This window comes from Mauremys reevesii, linkage group 5 (assembly GCF_016161935.1).
Source record: "Mauremys reevesii isolate NIE-2019 linkage group 5, ASM1616193v1, whole genome shotgun sequence".
NCBI classification, from domain to species: domain Eukaryota; kingdom Metazoa; phylum Chordata; order Testudines; family Geoemydidae; genus Mauremys; species Mauremys reevesii.
In genome coordinates this window covers 132,149,701-132,174,622 of record NC_052627.1, presented here as the reverse complement: position 1 = coordinate 132,174,622, position 24,922 = coordinate 132,149,701, and the positions used below count along the sequence as shown (strand labels likewise).

Sequence of the window (24,922 nt, the reverse complement as noted above, 5' to 3'; positions counted from 1 at the left end):
GGGTAGGGGCAGAAGGGCATCTCTCAAGTAGGAAAGTCCCAGACTATTTTAGGATGTTATAGGACAATTCCCACACCTTAAACTCCACCTGGAGGCCAACAAGGCTCCAGATGGGCTTAGAGTCTATCCAAATGGGTCTGACTGCAGGCGCAGGGCCTAAATTAAGACAAGATGTAATGACTGGGTGTAACAGACTTGGCAGGCATGGAAGAAGAAGGCCTAGTGGATAGACTCAGGAGAACTGGGTGGATAGACTTAGGAGAACCGGGTTCTACCCCTGGCTCTTCTGCTGCCCTGCTGGGTGATCTTGGGCAAGTCACTTCACTGCCTTGTGCCTCAGTTTTCCCATCTGTAAAATGGGGATAATGATACTGAGGACCTTTGCGAGATGCTTTGAGACTACTGATGAAAAGTGCCGTATAAGAGCTAGGTATTATTATGAGGGTAGCAATGACAGGAACAACTGGCTACATAGACTCTGTACAATTAGCAGATTTCAGGTCAGAAGAATTATTTTATAACCAAGAAATATTCAAGTGCTCAGTAAGCCCTACTGCCCGCCAGCCTTGGCAGTGTGGTCCAGCGGCCAGAGCAGTGGTCTGGGATTCAGGAGAGCTGTATTCAGTTCCCACCTCTGCCACTCACCAGCTGGGTGACCTTGGGCAAGTTACTTCTCTTCTCTGGGCCTCTGATGCCCCTCACGTACGTCGGCTACCTTGTCTATTTAAATTTTAAGCTCTTTAGGGGAGGGAGCGTGTCTTACTGGGTGTATGTACAACGCCAAGCACAGTGGGGCCTGTAGGCACTACTGTAATTATCATTAAGGTGCCAATTTTTGAATCATCAATGAAATGTGGATGGGTCCTTGAGAGATCATCACATCCAGCCACCGGCGCAGGACCAAGTAAACCTAGACCATCCCTGACAGGTATTTCTTAAACATGTCCCATGACGGAGATCCCACGGCCTCTCTTGGAAGCCTGTTCCAGAGTTTAACTCAGGGCTGCCCAGAGGGGGGGGCAAGTGGGGCAATTTGCCCCAGGCCCCACAGGAGCCCCCATGAGAGTTTTTCATGGCCCCTGGAATGGGATCCTTCACTCGCTCCGGGGGCCCTGGAAAACTCTCGCGGGGCCCAGGCCCCCGGAGCTTCTTCCGCTCCGGGTCTTCGGCAGCAATTCGGCGGTGGGGGGTCCTTCCATTCCGGGACCCGCTGCCAAAGTGCCAGGTCTTAGTGGCAATTTGGCTGCGGGGGGGCCCTAGGCCCCCTTAATCCTCTGGGCGGCCCTGGCTTACCTCCCCTTACAGTCAGAACGTTTTTCCTAATATCCAGCCTAAATCTCCCTTGCGGCCGGCGAGGCCCATTACTTCTTGTCCTACCTTCACTGGACACGGAGAAGGATTGATCCCCGTCCTCTTTATAACAGCCCCTACCGTATCTGAAGACTGTCATCAGGTCCCCTCTTGGTCTTTTCTCAAGAGTAAAGGCCCAGGTTTTTTTTAACCTTTCCTCAGAGGTCAGGTCTTCTAAACCTTTTCTCATTTTTCTTGCTCTCCTCCGGACTCGCTCCAGTTTATCCACATCTTTCCTCGAGTGTGGCACTGAGAACTGGACACAGTCCTCCAGCTGTGGCCTCACCAGTGCCAAAGATTACCTTCTGTGTCTTGCATATAACATTCCTGTTAACACACCCCAGAGTATTAGCCCTTTTCACGGCTGCATCACATTGTTGAGTCTCAGTCAATCCGTGGTCCACTGTAACCCCCAGATCCTTAGCAGTACTACAACCTACCCAATTATTCCCCATGCTGGGGTTGTGCGTTTTGCTTTTTCCTTCCTAAGGGGTTTTGGTGCAGAGGTCACGTTTTCAGGGTAAGTGTGAATTTTAATAAAATCTGTGATCCCTGCAGCGGCAGCTCCCGTGAGCCCGGAGCCCTGCTCCAAGCACTGCAACCTAGCACCTGGGTCGCAACGCCACTCGGGCTTGGCGTGTCCGCCCCTCCATAGATGGGGGGCTTTCTCCCCACTCCTCTGCCGTGAGGTTTGCATGACAAAATCACAGCTTTAATTATTTCATAACACACACAGTCACATAGTAACACATTCCTAGAAAAGGACAAATAAGTTTTAACCTGCACCATCAGTGAGACGCTGTCAATCACAGCTGCATGAACTTATTTTCATTTACGTAAATTCGCTTCTGCTTGATCTGCAGTCACTTCCAGGTAGTGATGCTCTCCCACAGAACAGCTAATGCTGTCGCACTGAGCGTGAGTCTGCTCTTTTAGTGGAGCTGTGTTGGGTTTAAAAAAAAACACACACCAAACCCTTCTGTGTCTTGCTTCGCTGGCCCAGGGATTATCCACCAGGATAATGCTCTGAGCCTCCGGCCTTGCTTCTGATGAGATGTCTGCGAGCGGCTTCACTTAACAGACATACGCTGTGCTCCCCGGGGCAGTTTTAGTAAAAGCTTTTCCTTTAATAGTCCAAGAAGCTGCTATTCCTTATGTCCATTGCTTCCGTTACCTTGCTCCTCTTCGCAGCCCCTCCCCTCACCCGGCCGCCTTAGAGGCCAAGAAGGGGCTACAAACCATCCTTAGATACCATCAGGGCCGCCCGGGGGGGGGGGGGCAAGAGGGGCAATTTGCCCCAGGCCCCGAACCCCACAGGGGCCCCCACCAGAGTTTTTCGGGGCCCCCGGAGCGGGGTCCCTCACTCGCTCCGGGGGGCCCGGCAAACTCTTGCGCGGCCGGGCGCAGGAGCTGCTTCTGCTCCCGGTCTTCGCCGGCGGGGGGGCCTTCCGCTCCGGGGCGGAACGACCCCCCCGCTGGCGAATTGCCGCCGAAGACGGAGCGGGACCCGGCGCCGAAGCGCAGCCTGGTCTTCAGCGGTAATTCGGCGGCGGGGGGCCCTTCCTTCGGGACCCGCCGAAGTGCCCAAGACCAGCGCGGGGCCCCACCGCCACAGAATTACTGCCGAAGACCGGGCTGCGCTTCGGCGGCGGGTCCCGCTTCGGCGGTAATTCGGCGGCGGGGGGGCCCCGCCGCGGGTCTTCGGGGCACTTCGGCGGCAGGTCCCGGAACGGAAGGGCCCCCCGCCGCTGAAGACCCCGGGCCCCCGGAATCCTCTGGGCGGCCCTGGATACCATCGTCCTCATGGCATGATTGTGTCTCTCCCTAGCCTCAGCTAAACTCGCAGCAAACCCAGCGGGTCAGGGAGCCGCCTGTGTAAGCCTTTCTCCTGCTGCCCCCTCTCTTCAGATCCCTACTGCCCCCAGCTTCCCCCAGGCCTGGCTCTTGCAGAGGAACCCGGGCTGGGTTTCAAAGCAAGGCACTTTTCTTGGCTTGTTTAAGGAGAGCTGAGGCGGGGAAAGGGAAGAGAGCCTCCCACCTCCCCCTCGGAGCGCTGGGAAGGCACCTGCAAGAGGAGGGATTTTTTTTCTTTTTGCAAGCTCCCCCTCCCGGTACAATGTCTTCCCCTGCTGGGGGGTCCAGGCGGAGGCTGGTAGGGCAGGGGGAGGAGTTTAAGCACCACCCCAGAAGTGCTCTGCTGGGCTGTGGCTCGCAGGCAGGGGCGGTGAAATTGACACGTCCCCTCGGCTCACCGGCCGCCGCTGGGGCTGGCTCTGGGGCGCGCGTCCCCGGCAGCTGCAGGCGGGTTTCTCGCGGGGCTGGAGAGCACGGGGAGGGGCGGCGGGAGGCTGGGACCAGCCGGGCTGCTCCGCAAGGAGGACCTGGCAGGCGGCTCCAGCGAGCGTCCGGCGCCGCGGCTGGAAGATGTCCCTGGCCGGGGGGCGCAGCAGAGGTAAAGCGCTGGGGAGTTGCAAGCTGCACCTGGGGCTGGCACTGTAAGGGGGAAGGAGGAGGTCTCCCTCCTGGACCCGGGCCCGGTCGCAGGGGCTGCTCGGCTCAAGCTAAGCCCCCAGGGTTAGCCGGGGAGGGGGGTTAACCGGCCGGGGACTAACCGGCCGGGGGTGGTTACCCTGTGGAAAGCAGAGGGAAAGTCAGCTGCCGCGCACTGCTGCTCACTTACTGAGGCAAAGCGCTGTGTGTTTGCATAGAGCGCATAGGACTCTGTGTGTGTGTGTGTGAGAGAGAGAGAGAGAGAGAGAGAGAGAGAGAGACATGCGATTTAATCAATCTCCCTCTGTGTCGCACATGGGATTTAATGTGTGTGCATGTGTGTTAGTGCATAGTACTTTTCATATATTTGTATATATGGTTACAGGACACACACACACACACACACACACACACACACACACACACACACACACACACACACACACACACACACACACACACACACACACACACACACTGTGTGTATTGGTTGCAGTGTCTTTTAGAAACACATTCGAATGCCCTAAATTGACCTATGGAGTAAGGTTGACAATTATGCAGCCTTTGCACAGTAAATGGTAAGGTTTCTATTCGTTGTTAATTTAGCATTAACAACAAGGAGTCCTTGTGGCACCTTAGAGACTAACAAATGTATTTGGGTATAAGCTTTCGTGGGCTACAGCCCACTTTATCCGATAGAAAATACAGAAGGAAGATAGATATACAGAGTACGTGAAAAGATGGGGGTTTCCTTTAACAGTTTCACAATTTAGCCTTGTTAACTCCCCCCTTGCAGACTAGCTGGAGGATAACCTTTTCCAAAGCAAGGGATGACTTGGGCTCCCAAGTCCCGTTGCAAGTCATTAATCAATACTAGCGAACGTTACAGATTTAAAGGCAAAGGAGAGATTTTTTTAAAAAAATCATGTGGAATAAAATGCTGTGCTTTGTAGGTGTTGCCCGTGAGAGCTGTGGGAGAAAATTTGGGTTGCTCCTCCTTGCCATGAGCCGAAAGAATGATGCTGAGGGTCATCCCCAATCAGATGCAGGAGCAGCGTCCTCTCTTTGTGGAGAATACGGAGCACGAGTATCCCACTCCAAAGTCACTCCCAGATCCATCCATGACTGAGGGACCCTCTGCTCCAGTTGAGCCAGACCTGCTGTCCTCCAACCTAACCAACTCTACAGACTGTGGAGAGGAGATCCTGCTCTATGGGGACACTGAGAAAATCGTGATTGGGACAGTGCTCTCCATCATCACCTTACTGACCATCGCTGGCAACGCCTTGGTCATCATCTCGGTGTGCATTGTCAAGAAGCTGCGGCAGCCCTCCAACTACCTGGTGATCTCCTTGGCAGCGGCCGACCTCTCCGTCGCCTTCGCGGTCATGCCCTTCGTGATCATTACGGATCTGGTGGGAGGGGAGTGGCTGTTTGGGAAGGTGTTTTGCAATGTGTTCATCGCCATGGATGTTATGTGCTGCACCGCCTCCATCATGACCTTGTGTGTCATCAGCGTGGACAGGTAAGGATGCCCTGGCACCCCTATATGTAGTCATGCCAGCAGTGGGTAGATGAAGGGCGCTCTGCAAGCGCTGAGAATCTGTGTCAAGGTGGGTAAGTGTTGCCATCTCCATCCTACAGCTGGGGAAACTGAGGCACAGAGAGGCTAAGTCACTTGCTCAAGAGGAGTCAGTGAGGAAAGGACCAAGGTCTCCTGCTGCCAGCGTCCTCCCAGGAAGCTCCCTAAAAGTGAGGGAGCCACTGGCACCCCAACCATGGCCCCACCTCCTGTGCTGCCCCTTCTCCCCGAGCCTCCACCCTTGTGCTGCCACTTCCCTGGGCCCTGCCCCCACGCCACCTCTTTCTCCGCCAAGACCCACCCCCAATTGCTCCTCTCTGCCCCCACGCCCGTTGCTTGCCCTTATGGCAGGTAAAAAGTGGGAAGGTATAACCCTCCCACTTTTAAAAGTGATGGGGCCCTGACCCCAGCCCCACCCCGTTCCGGCCCCCCTGCCTCCTCCTCTATCCAATGGACAAGAGTCACTTAACCTCTGTGCCCTAGTCCAACCAGGTGTGGAATAGTGTCAAAAAGCAGAAAGTTAATTGAAAATCTAGATGCTGCATTTGAGCCGAGTTTTTTCCTCCGCAAATAAGCAACAACGTATCTTCTAAAGGCCTTTTTGAATATTAGCTGGCCACTCATGCTAATTTACCATTGCACCTGACTAACCAGTTTTGCTCAGCATTTCTAGCACAGCAAACTGCCCTTATATTAAAAACAAAATGACTAGAAAAGCACTTTTATAAATTGAAATCTTCATTAGTCCCAGCTTCAGTGTGTAAGTGTTGGGTTTTTGTGTGTGAAAAAGCCAATTAATTAAAGGAAACGCATTAAAATACAGAAGCCCACATTGAAGAAGGAAAAAAAATCCATCTCAGGGGTGTGAAAAAATAAAATGCAATTGTGGAATATATGAATTTTTGCTTTTCAGGGATTATCGACAAGTATGGTAGATCAAATGAAACAGAATTGCCTTTAAAACACACCCACACTCTCTTTCATTAAATAAAGTGGACAAAATGGAATTTGAAAAATGTGTTTTTTAAAGCCACCGTTGCAAGGAGCAGTAGAGATCGAGATGTGAAAGTGAAAAAGAACAGACCTCTTACTAAAATTAACAGCAATTGATTGCATCCATTAATTATGACCATCTGGGCCAAACTCCCTGGTGGCGTAGGCAGGCATGAATCCAGAGCAAGCAATGAATGTGTGGAATTTGGCCTGCCCTCTCTCATCACTGATATATGAGCAGACACAGGATTTCAGGGAAATGTGCGTTAATCTGGCCAGAAAGCATTTAAACCCAGAAAATGCAACAGGGCCAAATCCTGAGAGGGGCTGAGTGCCTGCAACAGCCATTGAAGTCAATTAGACTTGCATCCGAAGAAGTGGGTATTCACCCACGAAAGCTCATGCTGCAAAACGTCTGTTAGGCTATGGCTACACTTGCACTTCAAAGCGCTGCCGCGGCAGCGCTTTGAAGCGCTAAGTGTAGTCAAAGCGCCCGCGCTGGGAGAGAGCTCTCCCAGCGCTGTCCGTATTCCACCTCCCTGTGGGGAATAACGTACAGCGCTGGGAGCCGCGCTCCCAGCGCAGGGGCTTTGACCACACTGGCGCTTTGCAGCGCCGCAATTTGGAGAGGGTGTGTTTTCACACCCTGCTGCAGCGCTGCAAATTTGCAAGTGTAGCCATGGCCTTAGTCTATAAGGTGCCACAGGATTCTTTGCTGCTTCTATTGAAGTCAATGAGGAAGCAGTTGCTCAGGATTTGGGCAATGGCGATGATAGAGCAGATTGTGAGTTGCATCTGAGCGCTCAGCACGGCTCGGGTGTAGAGGGAGAAAGGTGCTCATCCTATCCGCAGTGTAAAATAGAGCAACCTTGGGACTACTCTAAATTACATTGCTTGTCAGTGGCCCTGAGGGGCCATTCTGGCAATTAGGTTCTCTTATGCACCAGCAATCCCCTAGTTATTGTCCCTTTCTCCAAACTACTCTCTGCATGGGGGGAGGGGGGGAGTGGGAAGTCGGTAAATGAGTTGCTGCAGCAGCTCTGCATCGCCTACGCAACTGGGAACAAGCTTTACCTATGCCATGGATGACGCAAAGCTGTCGTAACGCCGGGCAGCAGCAGGCCCTGTGATCCATCCATTGAGAAACTCTTGATGCCAAAATCAGTTGGTAAAAACAACCCACCCACCCGTTTCCCTCCACTCCTGCGCCTTGTCCCCCTCCCCCCCAAATACATCCTCTCTTTCATCCTATGCGAAAGTCAACAGCTGAGTCTTCTGGTAGGGACTGAAATGAATCACTCATCTAGCCTTGATTGCCCTTTCCCTCATGCGAGGTAGGGAGCTGTGTTTTAGAACAAGAGAGTAGAAGAGAAGAAATAGCAGGAGGCTGAGATACTGGGTGATGTTCTACATGATTTGACCTCGGTGCTTTCAGGCAGTTCAGCTCGGTGGCTGAGTAAAGAGCTGTGACAATCACATGCTGCAGTTGAGCTAATCTCTCTTGCCTCTCTTCCGAATGCTTAATCAGACCTACTGTACCATTAAGTTGCTGCCTGTTCGCGATTATACTCCCCACCCCATCGCTGCTAATTTGTAAATCACTGGATTTGGGAAATATGGAGTGAGGTGCAGGGGGCTAACGAACCAGGAAGCAATTCAAGGGGGGAAAAATGCACCAGGGGGTTAAATTATAACTGGAATGAGCTGCTCACCAGAGAATTGTATTCCTGCGAATAAGCCTCCCGTAGACGTGTATAACAGGTGTGGGTCTCACTGCCTATGTGTCAGTGGAGTTTGTAATAAGGGCTATTTCATTATATCCATGAAACACAATTTTAATACATCTGTGAACACAGTAACAGCCACCTGTGGGTGTGTGTGTCAAATGTTCCTTCTCTCCTCTGACTACCCCCGTAACTGTTTGATAGCTCCGTCAGTTTCATCCTGAGCTCCTGCCCCTCCCCTGCGTGCAGGAATCGGGTGGGAGAGGGAAGATGTTGGTTACTTTTCCAGGCTCGGCCGACGTGAGTCTCCAAAACGCAACGCTGCTCGCCACAGAGAGTGCAGATGTTCCCAAGCTGATTGTGCGTCTCCCTGGGCTCCCCCTCGGTGGTGCGGCTTGAATGTGCTTATAGGCTCTGCTAGGATCCTTTGCCTCGGCTCCTTCTAGATGGGGGTGGGGAATACATGGTGGTGTTTCCCAAACGCCACCCGCCGGTGACACCAAAGGGAGATGTCGCTCACTGTATCTGGCTCAGAGAATTGTGGCCTGCCCCATCCATCTCTGTGAGGGGTTAACCGGGAAGTGCGGCAATGGCACTGTTAACTATTTCATCCCTCACGTAAGAAAGGAGTGGGAGGGTCAGAGACTTGCACCGTTCTTATGTCATTGGGCTTCCGAGTTAATCCCGTATGAATAGGGCAGTTCACACCTCCCCGATCTATTGCACCAGGCTCTCTGCAGACTCAGGTAGACCTTTCTGCATCACTTGGCCTTGCAAATGGGAGCCAAGTGTTTCTTTTCAACCGTAACAGCTAGAGACTTCCTTTTTGTTTTAGATGACAAATAAGTTAGCAACATCAGGGAGGTGCTGGTGTACTGTATCACTGAGTACCGCTGGATCTCTCTTTGAGTGCCTTTCGTTTAAAATACCTGTGCCCGGTGCTCACTCACATACCACTGAAGGCTCGTACCCTAGTGGCTTGGTTTCCAGGCACTGCTCCATTAGGCTACTTTAGCTCCTGGGGAAATGGTCAGCAATTCCCCTGGCAGCCTCCTTCCTCTGTAGGTTGCCTTCTCTTTACAGATTATTTCATTAGCAATGAAGAGCAGCTGCTTTCGGAGGATCACGTCCACTGGGACCCATCTGACTTCTCTCTTGTGTTCTGGCTTCTCCTGGAGCTCTCTTGGTCACTAACTAGATCTATGCTGCTTTCCGTGATGGGGTATGTCTGTGAAGGTCCATGAATGGTCTATTTGGTTCAGATCCAACTCTCTATTATATACCGAAATTCTTCAGTTCCAGTCCTAAATGCTGTGTTGCTCTGCACTGTTAGTCAGCTGTCCCACTCCTCCAAAGAGGTGGCTGCATTTCACGGATACATATAAGCTAACAAAAACATGTAAAGGACTTTCAGATCCTTCAAGATGGAACGTGCTATGAAAATATAGGGTGGTACTATTGATTACTAATGCATCCTTTTTTAAAAAAAAGCCTCTTGGGTGCAGCTGGTGGAAATTTCTATCCTGAAATTCTTTTTTTATGGAATGTTTTTTTCATCCAAACAGACTTTTCTTCCGGAAATGTCTATTTCCATTAAATTTGGGGAGTGGGTGAGGTCATCACAAAACCCAAGAACCTGCAAAACCATGCATCTGAAGAAGTGAGGTTTTTACTCATGAAAGCTTATGCCCAAATAAATCTGTCTTGGTCTTTAAGGTGCCACCAGACTCCTTGTTGTTTTTGCAAATGTTTTGGTTGCCAAAAAAACAAAAAAGAGTTTTGGCTTTTGGGATCTTAGACAAAAACTTGCGGGGGGGATTTGTTTTTTTACAAAAACATTTTTTTTGTCCCCAAAATTTTCATGGTGGGGAATAAAAAAAAAACCTATTTCCCAGCCTGCTTTCCTTTCGGGGTGTCCAGCGATTCTCGCTGTGAAAAAGAAAACCCCTGAGAGAGACGACATCTGAAACAGCTGCTTCCTGGGATTCCCTCTTACTTCTCCCCCTGCGCTCACTCCTCTCAGAGTTCAGAGGATCCCTCTCTCCAGGTGGGCCAGAATTAAAGTCAAAACATCTGTAGCAAACTGAGGGGCAATCTGGCTATTTCCTAGTAATGGCTCAGAACAGCCTTGCTAATGTCAACATCTGTCTGCATCCCCCCAGAAATCGCAGCCTAATAATGTTAGCAATTAAGATAGGATGTTTTTTGTGGCTGTGATTCCCAGGACAGTACCGATGACTTTTAGGCTATTTTGACTAAAGAGTCATGTTGTTTAGCACCCCAGCCAGCCCTGTGCTGATCAAGCCATCTCCGTGGGAGGCAGGGTGATCTTGTGGTGAAAGAGCTAGCCTGGGGTTCAATCCACTATCCTGTATGACCTGGGACAAGTCACTTGAATTGCTCAGTGCCTCAGTTTCCCCATCAGTAAGACAGAATTAACATCACTTCCCTACCTATCAGGAGTGCTCTGAGGAAAAAAACATTGTCTATGAGGTGCTCAGATATGGTATGCTAATAGAGGCCATATAAGTACCTGCATAAAAGAAACTTTACAAATTTGTTTCTCTGTATGTTCAGTCTCCAGGCATATAACCTGGTCTTTTAAATAGCTTTAAATCCTCAGTTAAATATTAAGTGGCTGTAATATAAAGGATACTTAACCTTAACTCTGACCCAAACATTTACAAATACTTTCCACATATACACCACTAATCCATGTATATCTCAGACTAGGGAATCAGTGATGCATATGTTGAAAGAATTCCAAAGTATGTTTTGTAGGCAGACTCCAGTCTGTTCCTGAAATAGACAAGGTGAATTTTTACAAAATAAGACTCTCAATGAAGCTCTGGTTTCACCTTTAGCGCTGGAGTTTGAGACCCAGCGCCCCCACAACATGCACTATTAATAAATACAAAAGGGCTTTTCCTTTAAATACTCAATGGCTTTTCCTTTGGTAGCCTGTGCTGCTTGCATCACATTGCTAAATGAGCCTTTAGAATTATATCGACTTTTATTAAAGTAAAGAAATAGATTTTTTTTGGAGGGGGTAAAAAAGAGACACAAATTACCCCTTTTATTGGCCAGCAACAATATAAGCAAACACTTGGGAATTTGGGACACTAAGGACTGAATGTGAAATTCGCTCCTGTGCAGAGACGCAGCCAAGGCATGTGTGATGAGTGCTGTCCACCACTATGCACCCCTTTAAACAGTGCCTAGGCCTCGTTCTGACCCTCATTTCAAAGTGCTGAAATCCCCTGCAATGCATACAGACTCATGGGCATATATGTAAAGGCATCAACGACAATCTTGACTATGTCTGGATTATCCTCCGCATATATACATGACGTGTAGATTATAGGCTGAATGGGTAGTAACACCTCTAGGCCTTGTCTACCCTTGTGGTGGCGCGTAGGCTACGTGTAGCTACACACGGCGGGGAAAGGCTCTGGCACTGGGACGCTACATGGCTAAAACTAGCAGTGTAGGGGTGCTGCTTGGGCATGTAGAGGGGTGGGTAGGGAATGTATGTTCAGGCATGTTTATACTCTGCTCACCTAAGTGGTGCTTCGCTGTCTACAGTGCTAGGGAGGGATAGCTCAGTGGTTTGAGCGTTGGCCTACTAAACCTAGGGTTGTGAGTTCAATCCTTGAGGGGGCTATTTAGGGAGCTGGGGCAAAAATCTGTCTGGGGATTGGTCCTGTTTTGAGCAGGGGGTTGGACTAGATGACCTCCTGAGGTCCCTCCCAACCTTGATATTCTATATAGACCCTTGCTAGCAGGATGTCCATGGCTTGTACTCTCTGTACACCATGGGAAGCATAGACCTATCTAAAGTTAAGGTTACCTGGGGCTCAAGGGATAGACAAAGGGGAAACTAAGGCACGGTGGGGAAGTGGTTTGCTCAAGGTCACCTAGCAGGCTAATGGTAGAGCTGGGACTAAACCCCAGTCTTTTGACTCCCAGTTCAGCATACTAGCTACTAGACCAGTGGTTCTCCAACTTTTTTTCCCCGCAGACCACTTGAAAATTGCTGAGGGTCTCAGCAGACCACTTCATGATCTTTCCAAATGTTGTTTGTACCATTAACCAACTATTGTAAAGCGCTTTGGATAAAAGCACTATACAGAAAAAAACCTTAATAATAATTCACGTTTTTGTTCTACAAATAAAAGCACACAACTCATATTTTCATATCAGTACTTTTACCTTTCTAATGCGATGGATGTGCCCTCTCCCTGCCACCATAGCAGCCCCCGAGCTGGGGTTGGGAGGAGGGGGGTCTCTCCCCCGCATCACAGAAGCCAGAGAGCTGAGGCCGGAAAGGAGGACCGTCTCTTCCCGGCAGCCACAGCCCTGGAGCCAGGGCCATCCTTACCCATACGCAAAGTACGTACGCAGCTGCGTAGGGCACCAGGAAATTGGGTGCCCCAAGTTTTACTTTATTTATAGGCATTGAAGTGAGTGTGTGAGAGAGAAGGAATAAGTGATGCTGGGGTAAAACAGGACAGGCAACAAAGGCTTCTGTTTTGCCTGAAGATACTAATTATTGCACCCCATTGTTATGCAGATTGCTAGCGACCTGACTAATGCAGTCTGAACCGTAACTCGAGAAGGCAATCATCCCAGGAGAAGCCTGCTGCTTAGACAATACCTGAGGCCTGGGCACACTGGGGAGGGGTTCAAACTAAGATATGCAACTTCAGCTACGTCGAAGTATCTTAGTTCGACTTACCTGGCCGTCCTCACGGCGGCGAGTCAACTGCCACGGCTTCCCCGTCAACTCCACTTACTTCTCCTGCCGAGGTGGAGTACGGGCGTCGATTCAGGGATCGATATATCACGTCCAGATGAGACACGATAAATCAATCCCCGATACATCAAACGCTACCCGCCGATCTGGTGGGTAGTATAGACGTATCCTGAGAGACTGGTGTAGGTGGATTCATAGACCCAAAGGCTGGAAAGGACTATTGTGATTATCTGGTCAGACCTGTATAACACAAGCCATAGATCTTACCCAAAATAATTCCTAGAGCAGAGATATTAGAAAAACACCCTATCTTGATTTAAAAATGGTCAGGGATGGATAATCCACCACAAGTGTGGTAAATTATTCCAGTGATTAATTACTCTCACTGTTAAAAATTTACACCTTATTTCTGGTCTGAACATGTCTAGCTTCAACTGCCAGCCATTGGATCATGTTATGCCGTTCTCAGATAGATTTAAGAGATCTTTATTAAATATTTGTTCCCCACATAGGTGCTTATAGACTGTAATCAAGTCACTCCTTAACCTTCCCTTTGTTAAACTAAATAGATTGAGCTCCTTGAGTCTATGACCTTAAGACATGTTTTCTAAACCTTTAATCATTCTTATGGCTCTTCTCTGAACCCTCTCCAATGTATCAACATCCTTCTTGAATTGTGGACACTACAGCTGGATAGTGTATTCCAGGAGCGGTCACCAAATACAGAGGCAAAAGAATCCCTCTACTCCTATTCGAGATTCCCCTGTTTATGCACCCAAGGATTTCATTCGCCTTTCTGACCACAGCGTTGCACTGGGAGCTCATGTTCAGCTGATTACCCACTATGAGCTTCCAAATCTTTTTCAAAGTCACTGTTTCCCAGGATAGAGTCCCTTGTTAGGTGAGTGTGGCCTATATTTTTGTTCCTAGATGTATACGTTTACATTTAGCCATATTAAAACACTTATTGAGCGCTCTGCATTAGTGATCTGTCCTCTACATTATTTACCAATCCCCAATTTTTGTGCCATCTGGAAACTTTATCAGTGATTTATTTAGTTTTCTTACAGGTCACTTATTAAAATGTTAAATAGCATAGGGGCAAGAACCGATCCCTGTGGGACCCTACTAGAAACATACCTACTTGATGGTTCCCCATTTAAAATTACATTTTGAGATCTATCAGTTAGCTAGTTTTTAATCCATTTAATATGTGCCATATTACTTTTATATTTTTCTAGTTTTTTAATCAAAATGTCATGTGGTATCAAGTCAAATGCTTTAAATACATAACATTAACACGATTACCTTTATCAACCCAATTTGTAATCTCATCAGAAAAAGATATCATGTTAGTTTGACAGAAGCTATTGTCCATAAACTCATGTTTATTGGCCTCAATTAAATTACTCTCCTTTAATTCTTTATTACTCAAGTCCCATAACAGCTGCTCCACTATCTTGCCTGGGATCAATGTTAGACTGACAGGCCTTTAATTACCTGAGTCACCCCATTTACCCTTTTAAAATATTGGCACAACATTAGCTATCTTTCTTCAAGTCTTCTGCAACTTTCTCACTGTTCCAAGACTTAATGAAAATCAATATTAATGAGCCAGGAAGCTCCTCGGCCAGCTCTTTTAGAATTCTTGGATGTAAGTTATCCAGTCCTGCTGGTTTGAAAATGTCTAGCTTTAGTAGCTTCTATTTAACGTCTTCCTGAGATACTAGTGAAAAGGAAAGTGTTATCGTCATCATATGATGACACTACATCATCTTTCTTCCCCTTCCTCTCCCAAAAGTTGGCTCTGTTCCTTCTCTCCAGTGAAGGGTCACAGGGGAAAGTCTTTGAATATGGCTCACCCACTCTCCAGCCAAGACGGCTCTTTGTCATTGCATTATGTCATGCTGAGGCTGAGGGAGTTATAGTCTGTGGTGCCATCAGCAGCCTAATAGCACTCAGCTCTGTATCTCTCTTGAGTCAGAGACAAAGAGAGCTGCTTTCCCAGATCCTCGCCAGGGCTGTGTCTACACTTGAACCATGGCAGTACTGCAGCTGCACTGCTGTAGCGAATCCATATAGCCACTCGCTATCATGAGGTGTTCTCCCATCGCTGTAGTTGGTCCACCTCTGTGAGAGGCAGTAGCTGTCTACACTGAGGGTTAACTGCATCACTCCGGGGTGTGGATTTTTCACACCCCTGAGTGATGTAGCTGGGTCAACTTAACTTTTTAGAGCAGAGGAGAGAGAGGGAATGAAGGAGGCCTGGGAGAGGGGAATGAAGGAGAGCAAATGGGCTGAATCTCAGCACAGACCAGGTGGAGGTGATGCCAGTGGTTACAATGCTGCTTCTATTGACATTGGGTTGTGCTCACTGGTTCTCAGTGAGTCTCTTGCTAGAGCTCCCAGATTCTCAGGTAGCAGTAGTGGCATCTGCAATTTGCTAGGTGGTTGTGACGATTGCTGGCTGAAAAAATAATTCCATTATCAAGAAAAAATTCCAAAGAAATTAACACTTTCATTTTGGGTTGAAACATTTTCTTTGTGGACTTTTGGGTTTATTTAAAAGGTTTTCTCAGGTGTGGGAGAGGAGGGGTTGTTTTTCCCCGATGTTCTATCACTCCCCCCTCCCCTTTTTATTTCTGTGCTGCACTGGAAAAGGAAGAAATGTGAAACCCCACAAACTTTATGAACAACAAATTTATTTAAAATGTTGCAGTCAAACTCCCCTAAAATTTCACCTAATGTGAAAATTCTTTACAGACATTTTCCTTCTGGTGGGAAAAAACAGTGTTCATCAAAAGATCTTTTCAGTGAATTTTTTTCTCCTGCCCTAGTGATGCCTTTTCCCCTCGGGCGGAGAGTTTGCCAAGACTGACAAAAGGAGCGCCATCTATTTAGTGTATCAAAGAGAAGATTAAGAGGTGACCTCATCTCGAGCTATGAATATGTACATGGCGAAGAGATGTCTGACAGCAGATAGCTCTTTAATCTAACAGAAAAAGGCATAATAAGAGCCAGTGGCTGGAAGCTGAAGTTAGACAAATACAGACTAGAAATAAGATTCACATTTTTAACAGTGATGGGTAATTATCTGTTGGAACAACGTACCTGGGATGTGGTGGGTTCTCCATCACGTGACGTCTTTAAGTCGAAACTGGATGTCTTTCTAAAAAATCTGCTATAGCTCCAACAGAAGTTATGGGCTTGATGCAGAAATTATTGGGTGAGGCCAGTGGCCTGTGTTATGCAAGAGGGTCAGCCTAGATCATAATTATGGTCCCTTCAGCCCTTTAAACCTATGAATTCATCAATTACCCAGGCCGTTGGAAGCTCCCAGTTGGAACGTCTAGCATATGACTCACGTGGGGATACCAGATGGAAGCTCCTTATCGCATAGAACAGAGTTACCTGATTAGCCAGCAAGCATTGGCTTGCTTGATGCATATAGCACCAGTCCTCTGTAGGGTGCTCTTGCTTCAATTGTGTTTCTGGGCACAATTTAAGATGTTGACATAGATCCATAGAATCCCTACAAGTTTTGGTTCCTTAGAGAATGCAGGCTAAGTTGAGAGGTGAGTTGTTAGGTGGTAGATGTTTCACATAGGTATGTGGGGGCAGGGGCTAAAAGGTGGTGTAAAATAAGGGGCTTGTTTACACTACCGGCCAGATCGATGGGCAGCAATCGATCCAGCAGAGGTTGACTTATCGTATCTAGTATAGACGTGATAAATCAACCACCGATCGCTCTAGCGTCAACCTAAAAGGTGGTGTAAAATAAAGGGCTTGTCTACGCTACTGGCCAGATCAACGGGCAGCGATCGATCCAGCAGGGGTCGACTTATCATATCTAGTATAGATGTGATAAATCAACCACTGATCGCTCTAGCGTCGACTGCGGTACTCCACCCCCATGAGAAGCACAAGGGGAATTGACGGGAGAGCATCTCCCGTCGACACACCACAGTGAAGACAATGTGGTAAGTAGATCTAAGTATGTCGACTTCAGCTATGTTATTCACATAGCTGAAGTTGCATAACTTAGATCGATCCACACACCCCCCCCCACCATAGTGTAGACCAGCCCAAAGGCTATTTAATCCTGCACTTTCTTCCACCATCCTATTAATAGCATTTTCTGCCCCACTTCTTTCTTTCAATCCCTTGGCATATAAATCTCACCGGTACTCACCAGACTCTCTTACATTCATTTGCCAGATGTGGGCCTGCCCCTCTGTGACAGGTTGGATCACAGAAACCCCCTTGGGAACTGCCAACTGATGTGCCTAGATTTCCTCTGAGCCCATTTTCCCTGCCAGCTTGGGACTTCAGTACCTTGAACCTGCTGCAAACACAGATCCAAGTCTGAACCACGTCCCGCACAAGCTGCAGGCTTAACTGAAAACGGCTTAAGAAATGCTCCTGTCTCCAGCACTGAGATACCCAGCTCCCAATGGGATCCAAACCCCAAAGAAATCCGTTTTACCCTGTATAAAGCATATACAGGGTAAACTCATAAATTGTTCACCCTCTATAACACTGATAGAGAGAGATACACAGCTGTTCCCCCTCCCCCCCAAGGTATTAATACGTACTCTGGGTTAATTAATAAGTAAAAAGTGATTTTGTTAAATACAAAAGGTAGGATTTATGTAGTCCCAAGTAATAACAGACAGAATAAAGTGAATTACCAAGCAAAATAAAACAAAACACGCAAGTCTAAGCCTAATACAATAAAAAACTAAATGCACGTAAATTTCACCCTCAGAGATGTTCTAATAAGCTTCTTAGACAGACTAGCCTCCTTCTAGTCTGGGTCCAGCAATCACTCACATCCAGTTTCTTTCAGGCATCCTTTGGGGGTGAAGAGGCTATCTCTTGAGCCAGCTGAAGACAAAATGGAGGGGTTCCCAGGGGCTTAAATAGACTTTTTCTTGTGGGTGGAAACCCCTTTTCCTCTCCTATGCAAAATCCAGCTCCAAGATGGAGTTTTGGAGTGACATGGGCAAGTCACATTTCCATGCATGACTCAGTTCCTTACAGGCCAACGCCACATTCCCAGGAAAGCTCAGATGTGGATTGGCATCTCTCAAAGTCCATTGTTAGCTTAAGTGTTTCTCGATTGGGCACTTACTGAGAATAGTCTTTTCTCAAGGAGCTGACCATCTGCTTCACTGAGGCTACTTAAAATCAAACAAGTATATAGCCAATATTCATAACTTTAAATACAAAAATGATGCATGCATACAAATAGGATGAATATATCCAATAGATCATAACCTTTGCAGAGATATGTTACATGGCATATCTAGCATAAAACATATTCCAGTTATGTCATATTTACACTCATAAGCATATTTCTATAAAGCATTATGGGGTGCAACATCACCCCCACTCCCCTGCACTGTGTTGAGAGATGAGGCCAGCTGGGGCGCTTTTGCCAGTCGCCTGTAGATTTGAACTTTGGGGGCCTGAAGGGATCGTAGCCCTGGAGATCTCTTCCACTGTGGGTTAGGCAAAGCCTAAGGGCTGAATTCTGCTCTCCATGACACATGGGTGCAATGCCGTAGGGTATGTCTACACTATGAAATTAGGTTGAATTTATAGAAGTCGATTTTTTAGAAATCAATTTTATACAGTCGATTGTGTGTGTCCCCACTTAATACTATTAAGATCATTAACTTGGTGGAGTGCGTCCACATACCGAAGTTAGCGTCAACTTCCGGAGCGCTGCACTGTGGGTAGCTATCCCAGAGTTCCCGCAGTCTCCGCCACCCATTAGAATTCTGGGTTGAGATCCCAATGCCTGATGGGTCAAAAACATTGTCGCAGGTGGTACATGTCATCAGGCCCCCGCCCTCCGTTCCTCCGTGAAAGCAATGGCAAACAATCATTTCTCACCTTCTTTCCTGGGTTACCCATGTAGACTCCATACCATGGCAAGCATGGAGCCCGCTCAGCTCACCGTCACCGTACGTTTCCTGAGTGCTGGCAGACGTGGTACTGCATTGCTTCACAGCAGCAGCTCATTGCCTTTTGGCAGCAGACAGTGCATTATGATAGGTAGCCATCATTGTCGTCTCCTGGGTGCTTTTTTAGCCACCTCGGTGAGGTCGGTCAGGGGCGCCTGGGCAGACATGGGTGCTCCTGGCAGACCTCATGAGGTCTCTCAGGGGGGCCTGGACATAAATGGGAGTGACTCCAGGTCATTCTCTTTTTAAGTTTAGTCTCCTGGAGATTCAGCCCTGCCTGCAGTCTTACTGCACCGTCTTCTGGTGAGCAGCCAGGAGACGACGATGGCTAGCAGTCGTACTGCACGATCTGCTGCCAGCCTAAGATGTATAAGAGAGATGGAGTGGATAAAAACAAGAAAAAGACCAGATTTGTTTTGTATTCATTTGCTCCCCCCTCCCTCCCTCTGTGAAATAAATGGCCGACAATCGTTTTGGTGAGGTCTGTCAGGGGCACCTTGAAAAGTTTAATGGAGATTCAGTTCTGCCTGGAATAGTTGGGGGAGGGATAGCTGAATGGTTTGAGCATTGGCCTATTAAACCCAGGGGTTTGAGTTCAATCCTTAAGGGGGCCATTCTTTGTGACAGTTGTGTGTGTTTCTCCTTGATGCAAACCCACCCCCTTCGTTGATTTAATTCCCTGTAAGCCATGTAGTCAGTCAACCCTCCCTTGGCACTGTTGCAGGTACCTATTATAGTCTCTGTCCTTCATGCCCTTGGAGATTTTTTCAAATGTTTGGGCATTTCATTTTTGGAACGGAGTTCTGATAGCACAGATTCCTCTCCCCATACAGTGATCAGATCCCGTACCTCCCGTTCGGTCCATGCTGGAGCTCTTTTGCGATTCTGGGACTCCATCATGGTCACCTCTGCTGATGAGATCTACACTCACCTGCAGATTGCCATGCTGGCCAAACAGGAAATGAGATTCAAAAGTTCATGGGCCTTTTCCTTTCTACCTGGCCAGTGCATCTGAACTGAGAGCGCTGTCCAGAGCAGTCACAATGGAGCACTCTGGGATAGCTCCCAGAGGCCAATACCATTGAATTGCGACCACACTACTTCAAATTCAACCCGGCAAGGTCGATATCAGTGCTAATCCCCTTGTTGGGGGTGGAGTACAGAAATCAATTTTAAGAGCCCTTTAAGTTGAAAAAAACAGCTTTGTCATGTGGACGGGTGCAGTGTTAAATCGATGTAACGCTGCTAAATTTGACCGAAATTTGACCGAAACTGGTGTAGACCAGGGCGTTGACTTCATTTGGCATTATTCCTGATTTACATTGCTGTAATGAAAGAGCAGAATTTGGCCCTGAGTCTGATGACTTTCTAGTCATTTTTGACTTGGGTTTTTGCCTGCTGGGGTGATTAGATGGTCTGAATTGTTGTGATTAGAGCTGGTTGAAAATTTTCCATGAAAGAATATTCAGTGGAAAATTGGGTTTTTGATTAAATGAAATTTTTTACAAAGTCTTGATTTCCAGCTGAGTCAGAAATTGAACTACAGTTTCCATGATGCACCTTGTCAATGGGATTCCTATGTACATCATGGTGAATACTCTGGTGAATGATGGGAAGTGTAGTCCAACTAGGGAGCCTGGCCTATAGAGGAGAAGTGAGCGCACGAGGCACCCAGACTACAACACCCATGAGGAATTGCACTGGCATTTCTGAACTGACATTTTGGGATTTGGGCTGAAATATTTTGATTCTTTTTTCCCCCCACAAAGCTGGAATTTTGCATGGAAAATCTCAACAAACATGAAAGAATTTTCCTTTTGGGGCAAAATATACCATGGGGAGCAAAAAAACATTTTCCAACCAATTCTCGTTATGACTGAGGTGACACTTACAATAGCATTTCTGTAAACGTTTGACAACCTTCACCTTCCTGTGAACCGAAAAGCAAACCTGACCAGCTTTGAAACTGTTTTGCAGGTACTTGGGGATCACACGGCCGCTGACATACCCCGTGAGACAAAACGGGAAACTAATGGCCAAGATGGTGTTCATAGTTTGGCTTCTTTCTGCCTCCATAACTCTTCCTCCGCTCTTTGGCTGGGCCAAGAACGTCAACGTTGAAAGGGTCTGCCTCATCAGCCAGGACTTCGGATACACCGTCTACTCCACTGGGGTCGCCTTTTACATCCCCATGACAGTCATGCTCATCATGTACAGCCGGATCTACAAAGCCGCCAAGGTCAGTGCAGAGAAACACCGGTTTATGAACTTCCCCAGACACCAGGAGCAGGAGGGGGTGTACTGCATGGACGTCAGCGTCCGAGGCCATCACAGCTCCAAACGCAGCAAGGCAGCGGAGGAGTGTGCCACCTTGTCCAAACTGCTCAGGCAAGATCGAAAGAACATTTCCATCTTCAAAAGGGAGCAGAAAGCAGCCAGGACCCTCGGCATTATTGTGGGGGCCTTTACCTTTTGCTGGTTTCCCTTCTTCCTGATGTCCACGGCTCGGCCTTTCATTTGTGGCATCCAGTGCAGCTGCATGCCTCTGCGGCTAGAGCGGACTCTGCTGTGGCTGGGTTACACCAACTCCCTTATCAACCCCTTGATCTATGCTTTCTTCAACCGTGATCTAAGGACTACTTTTTGGAACCTTCTGCGGTGCAGGTACAGGAACATCAACAGGAGGCTGTCGGCAGCCAGCATGCACGAGGCCTTGAAAGTCACTGAAAGACATGAGGGCATCTTGTAAATCTCCAAGAAGATCACGTTCCTTAGCCTAATGCAAGTGCTGCGTGCCTAATTAAAGAACTTCTGCCCATCCATCTAGCCTACTGCAGGGTTCCTTTTTCAGTTGCCTGTCAGGCATGGCAAATATGTGCATTTTTGTTCCTCCGCCAGAGCTAACCATCGCCAAAATTGCAACCCAAGAGGGCCACACCTACAGGAGAAGAGATCATAGCCCTTCCTTTTTCATCTTTGATAGGGAGAGGCAGCCCATGGAGACAGCGGTTCACGCCATGTGTGGTGCATGAGAAGGCAAGTCAGGATCTCCTGGGTTCTCTTCCAAGCTCTGCCACTGACTGACTGTGTGACCTTGGGCCAGTCATTTATGGCTCCGTGCCTCCATTTCCCAATCTGTAAAAACAAGAATACTACTGACCTTCATAAAAGGCTTTGAGATCTGCGGAGGGGGAAAGCACTATGTGCTATTCTTGGATCATCTCATAAGCTGCATTTCCATAGCAAACAAGAGAGCAGCTACGGACTGTGTTATAGATGTCAGTGGAACGCATTGTAAGCCCTACACTTTGCATCCCTGCTTATAAACTGTTGCAACTGACTTGGTTCCATTGTACACTCTCAAGCCAGTTCTCAGTTTGCATGGCAGGGAACGATACCAATGACCCTCTTTCCGCAAGCCCTTGTGTTACAGTACCTGAAACTGGCATGCTTAAAAATAACAATGCAAAACCTTGTTTAACAGCCTATTTATATCAGAGAAGTGAGGAGCAAGTAAAGACTGCTGTATTTACTGGGATATATTATATCGTTCATTCACAGCCAACTGGTGTGTTTTCCTAATTTTGTGGCTAATTGATTAATCAAGGCAGTACATAAAAGCACGCTTTGGTCAACAAGAGACAAAAATGTATTATTTCACTGACTGCTATTCAGTGCTGCACTATAATGTACAGCAAATGTGAAAAATATCATACTGAACAATGTCATTCTTTTTAAAAGTTTCTTTAGTCCAATCTAGATTATTATTTTTTTTTACGTATTAAGACTTTTGGTGCATTTTTTTCCTCCCTTTGACATAGTTCTGTTTGGTCCTGATCCAAACCTACTGAAGCCAATAGAAAGAACATCCACTGATTTCCGTGGGCTTTGGATCAGGTCTCCTTGTGAATTTAAAATTATTCCTGTCAAGGCTGAAGAAGAGATTGTACTAACACATGGGGGATCATGGGCTCTTCTTTCACAGGGATTTCCTTTAAGTGCTATGAAAAGGCGAGGCTGGAGTGTTACTTTGAGAGAGAAAATAATCTCAAAAATCCCCGTAAATCAAGATGAGTTTCCTTTAGGCTCATTGCCATCCTAGCCGTTAAGTCAATGGAAGTATAGTCAATGAACCTGATGGATCATTGTAGCATATGATCTGCTCTGAACACGACGGGCATTCACAACTGGGCTTAGAAGGATCTTTCAAAAAGTACCCACAAAATACAATGAATGATATCCTGGCCTGATTGAAATCAGTGGGAGTTTTTCACTGACCCGGAGGGAGCAGAGTGAGTGAGTGAGTGAGTGAGTGAGTGAGTGAGTGAGTGTGTGTGTGTGTGTGTGAGAGAGAGAGAGAGAGTGAAGTCCTCCCCGACCCCAATACCAGCTCAAATTACCAGCCCCACACATTCCGTGTCCAGCCTCCAGCATTGGCTGATAATTATTTAGATGCTGAGGGCTCCCAAAGTGGGCTAGGAAGCAGGCCCGGTCCCTGCCCCAAGAGCAAACAGTCCACAATGACAAAGGTGGATGAAGGGCAGAGGAGACACAACATATAAATGAAGCCATGTGGTTATTGACGGGCAGGTGGCTAATTAGTTACACGTGTGCGTTTCTTTTAACATCAAATGCACTGTGCTCCCTGCTCATCAACCACTCTCCACAATTTGGCCCGCTTATCTTTTTGGCCCCCTGCCCCCCTTGCATCCTTACATGTCTTACCCCTTCCCTCCAGCAGTTCACTCTCAAGATACGTACCTGAAATAGCTACATGGATGACTTACTGATCTAAGATGTGCAAGTGCCCCTGTGATGGGCACCAAAGGCAGGCCAAGATCCAGCTCTTCTGTAGCTGTTCTGGAGTTTTAAAAAGACAAGGGATCCTCTTTCATTCTAGAGCCACATGGTACATCGTCTTGACCAGTGGTTCTCAAACTTTGTACTGGTGACCCCTTTCACATAGCAAACCTCTGAGTGCCACGCCCCACCCCCAATTAAAAACCCTTTTTTATACATCTCTTCCTCAATATAACCACCACTCCCCTCCCCGGAGCACTGCTTTACCGTGTTATATCCGAATTCATGTTATATCAGGTTAGAGGTGTATATTTAACATGACTATAAATGCTGGAGGCAAAGCAGTGTTTGGGCTGGAGGTTGACAGCTCGCGACTCCCATGTAATAACCTCATGACCCCCTGAGAGGTCCTGACGCCCAGTTTGAAAACGCCCTGATCTTGACTGTTAAGCAGATGTGCTGGTTGGGTTGTGTGTTGGGTCCAGTGGCGTTTCATGGTACAGTAGGGTGGATAGTATAATATGTGGGTGTGGCCAGGCCCTCAGCCCAACTGTGTGCTTGGCTTAGACTATATGGCTGGGTAAAAACACAGCCTCACTCCGAGGTTTTACAATCTCATCCAGACAAGGACAATTCAATCCACACACACCCAATGCTATAATTGGGCAGCAAACTCCGAATAGAAAAATAAATGTGATGTAACTGACTGTTGTTTTCTGTTCTGCTTCTTTCCGCCTGAATCTTTTGCACACGTTGTATTTTCCTCACCTTACAAATTGTCTCTGAAAACATCTTGCTTTTGCCACATGGTTCTTCCAGAGAGAGACAGGGCAAGAGTTCATTAGGGTGGGGATTCTACATGGTCTCCACACTGACAGGAGTGGGAGGTATTCCCTTCATAGCTCTTCCCAGCACTTCCGGTTTCACGCCTTTGATTGTAGGACACGAGGGATTTTAGAGAGGTAGAGTGGGCTGCGACTGCCCAGGCAGGAATTGGTCGCAATATTCGTGATGCCAACACACCAAGTCTGGGAGAAAATAAAAAGAGTCATGGAATTTTCAGTGACCATAAATATTCAGGTTCCTGGTTTTATGTCTTACCCCAGAGTTGACTCCACCAGCCAGTGAAGTGAGGCAACAATTTTAACACAGAGTCCATTATTATTAGTTATTTTTATTATGATAGCACTAAGCAGTCCTAGTCATGGATCAGGCCCCTATTGAGCTAGGTGTGGTAAAAACCCAGAACAGATGG

At 47.6% G+C, this 24,922-nt stretch overlaps 1 protein-coding gene across 1 annotated transcript; it reads left to right on the top strand.

The window, feature by feature from the left end:
* Window positions 1-3,679: 3,679 nt before the first annotated feature.
* Window positions 3,680-23,162, top strand: LOC120406432 (5-hydroxytryptamine receptor 7-like). Its single transcript, XM_039541316.1, has 3 exons — window positions 3,680-3,802; window positions 4,794-5,365; window positions 20,845-23,162. The coding sequence occupies exons 2-3, from the start codon at window positions 4,857-4,859 to the stop codon at window positions 21,614-21,616; spliced, it is 1,281 nt and encodes a 426-aa protein (XP_039397250.1). The 5' UTR covers window positions 3,680-3,802; window positions 4,794-4,856; the 3' UTR covers window positions 21,617-23,162.
* The last annotated feature ends 1,760 nt before the right edge of the window (window positions 23,163-24,922 follow it).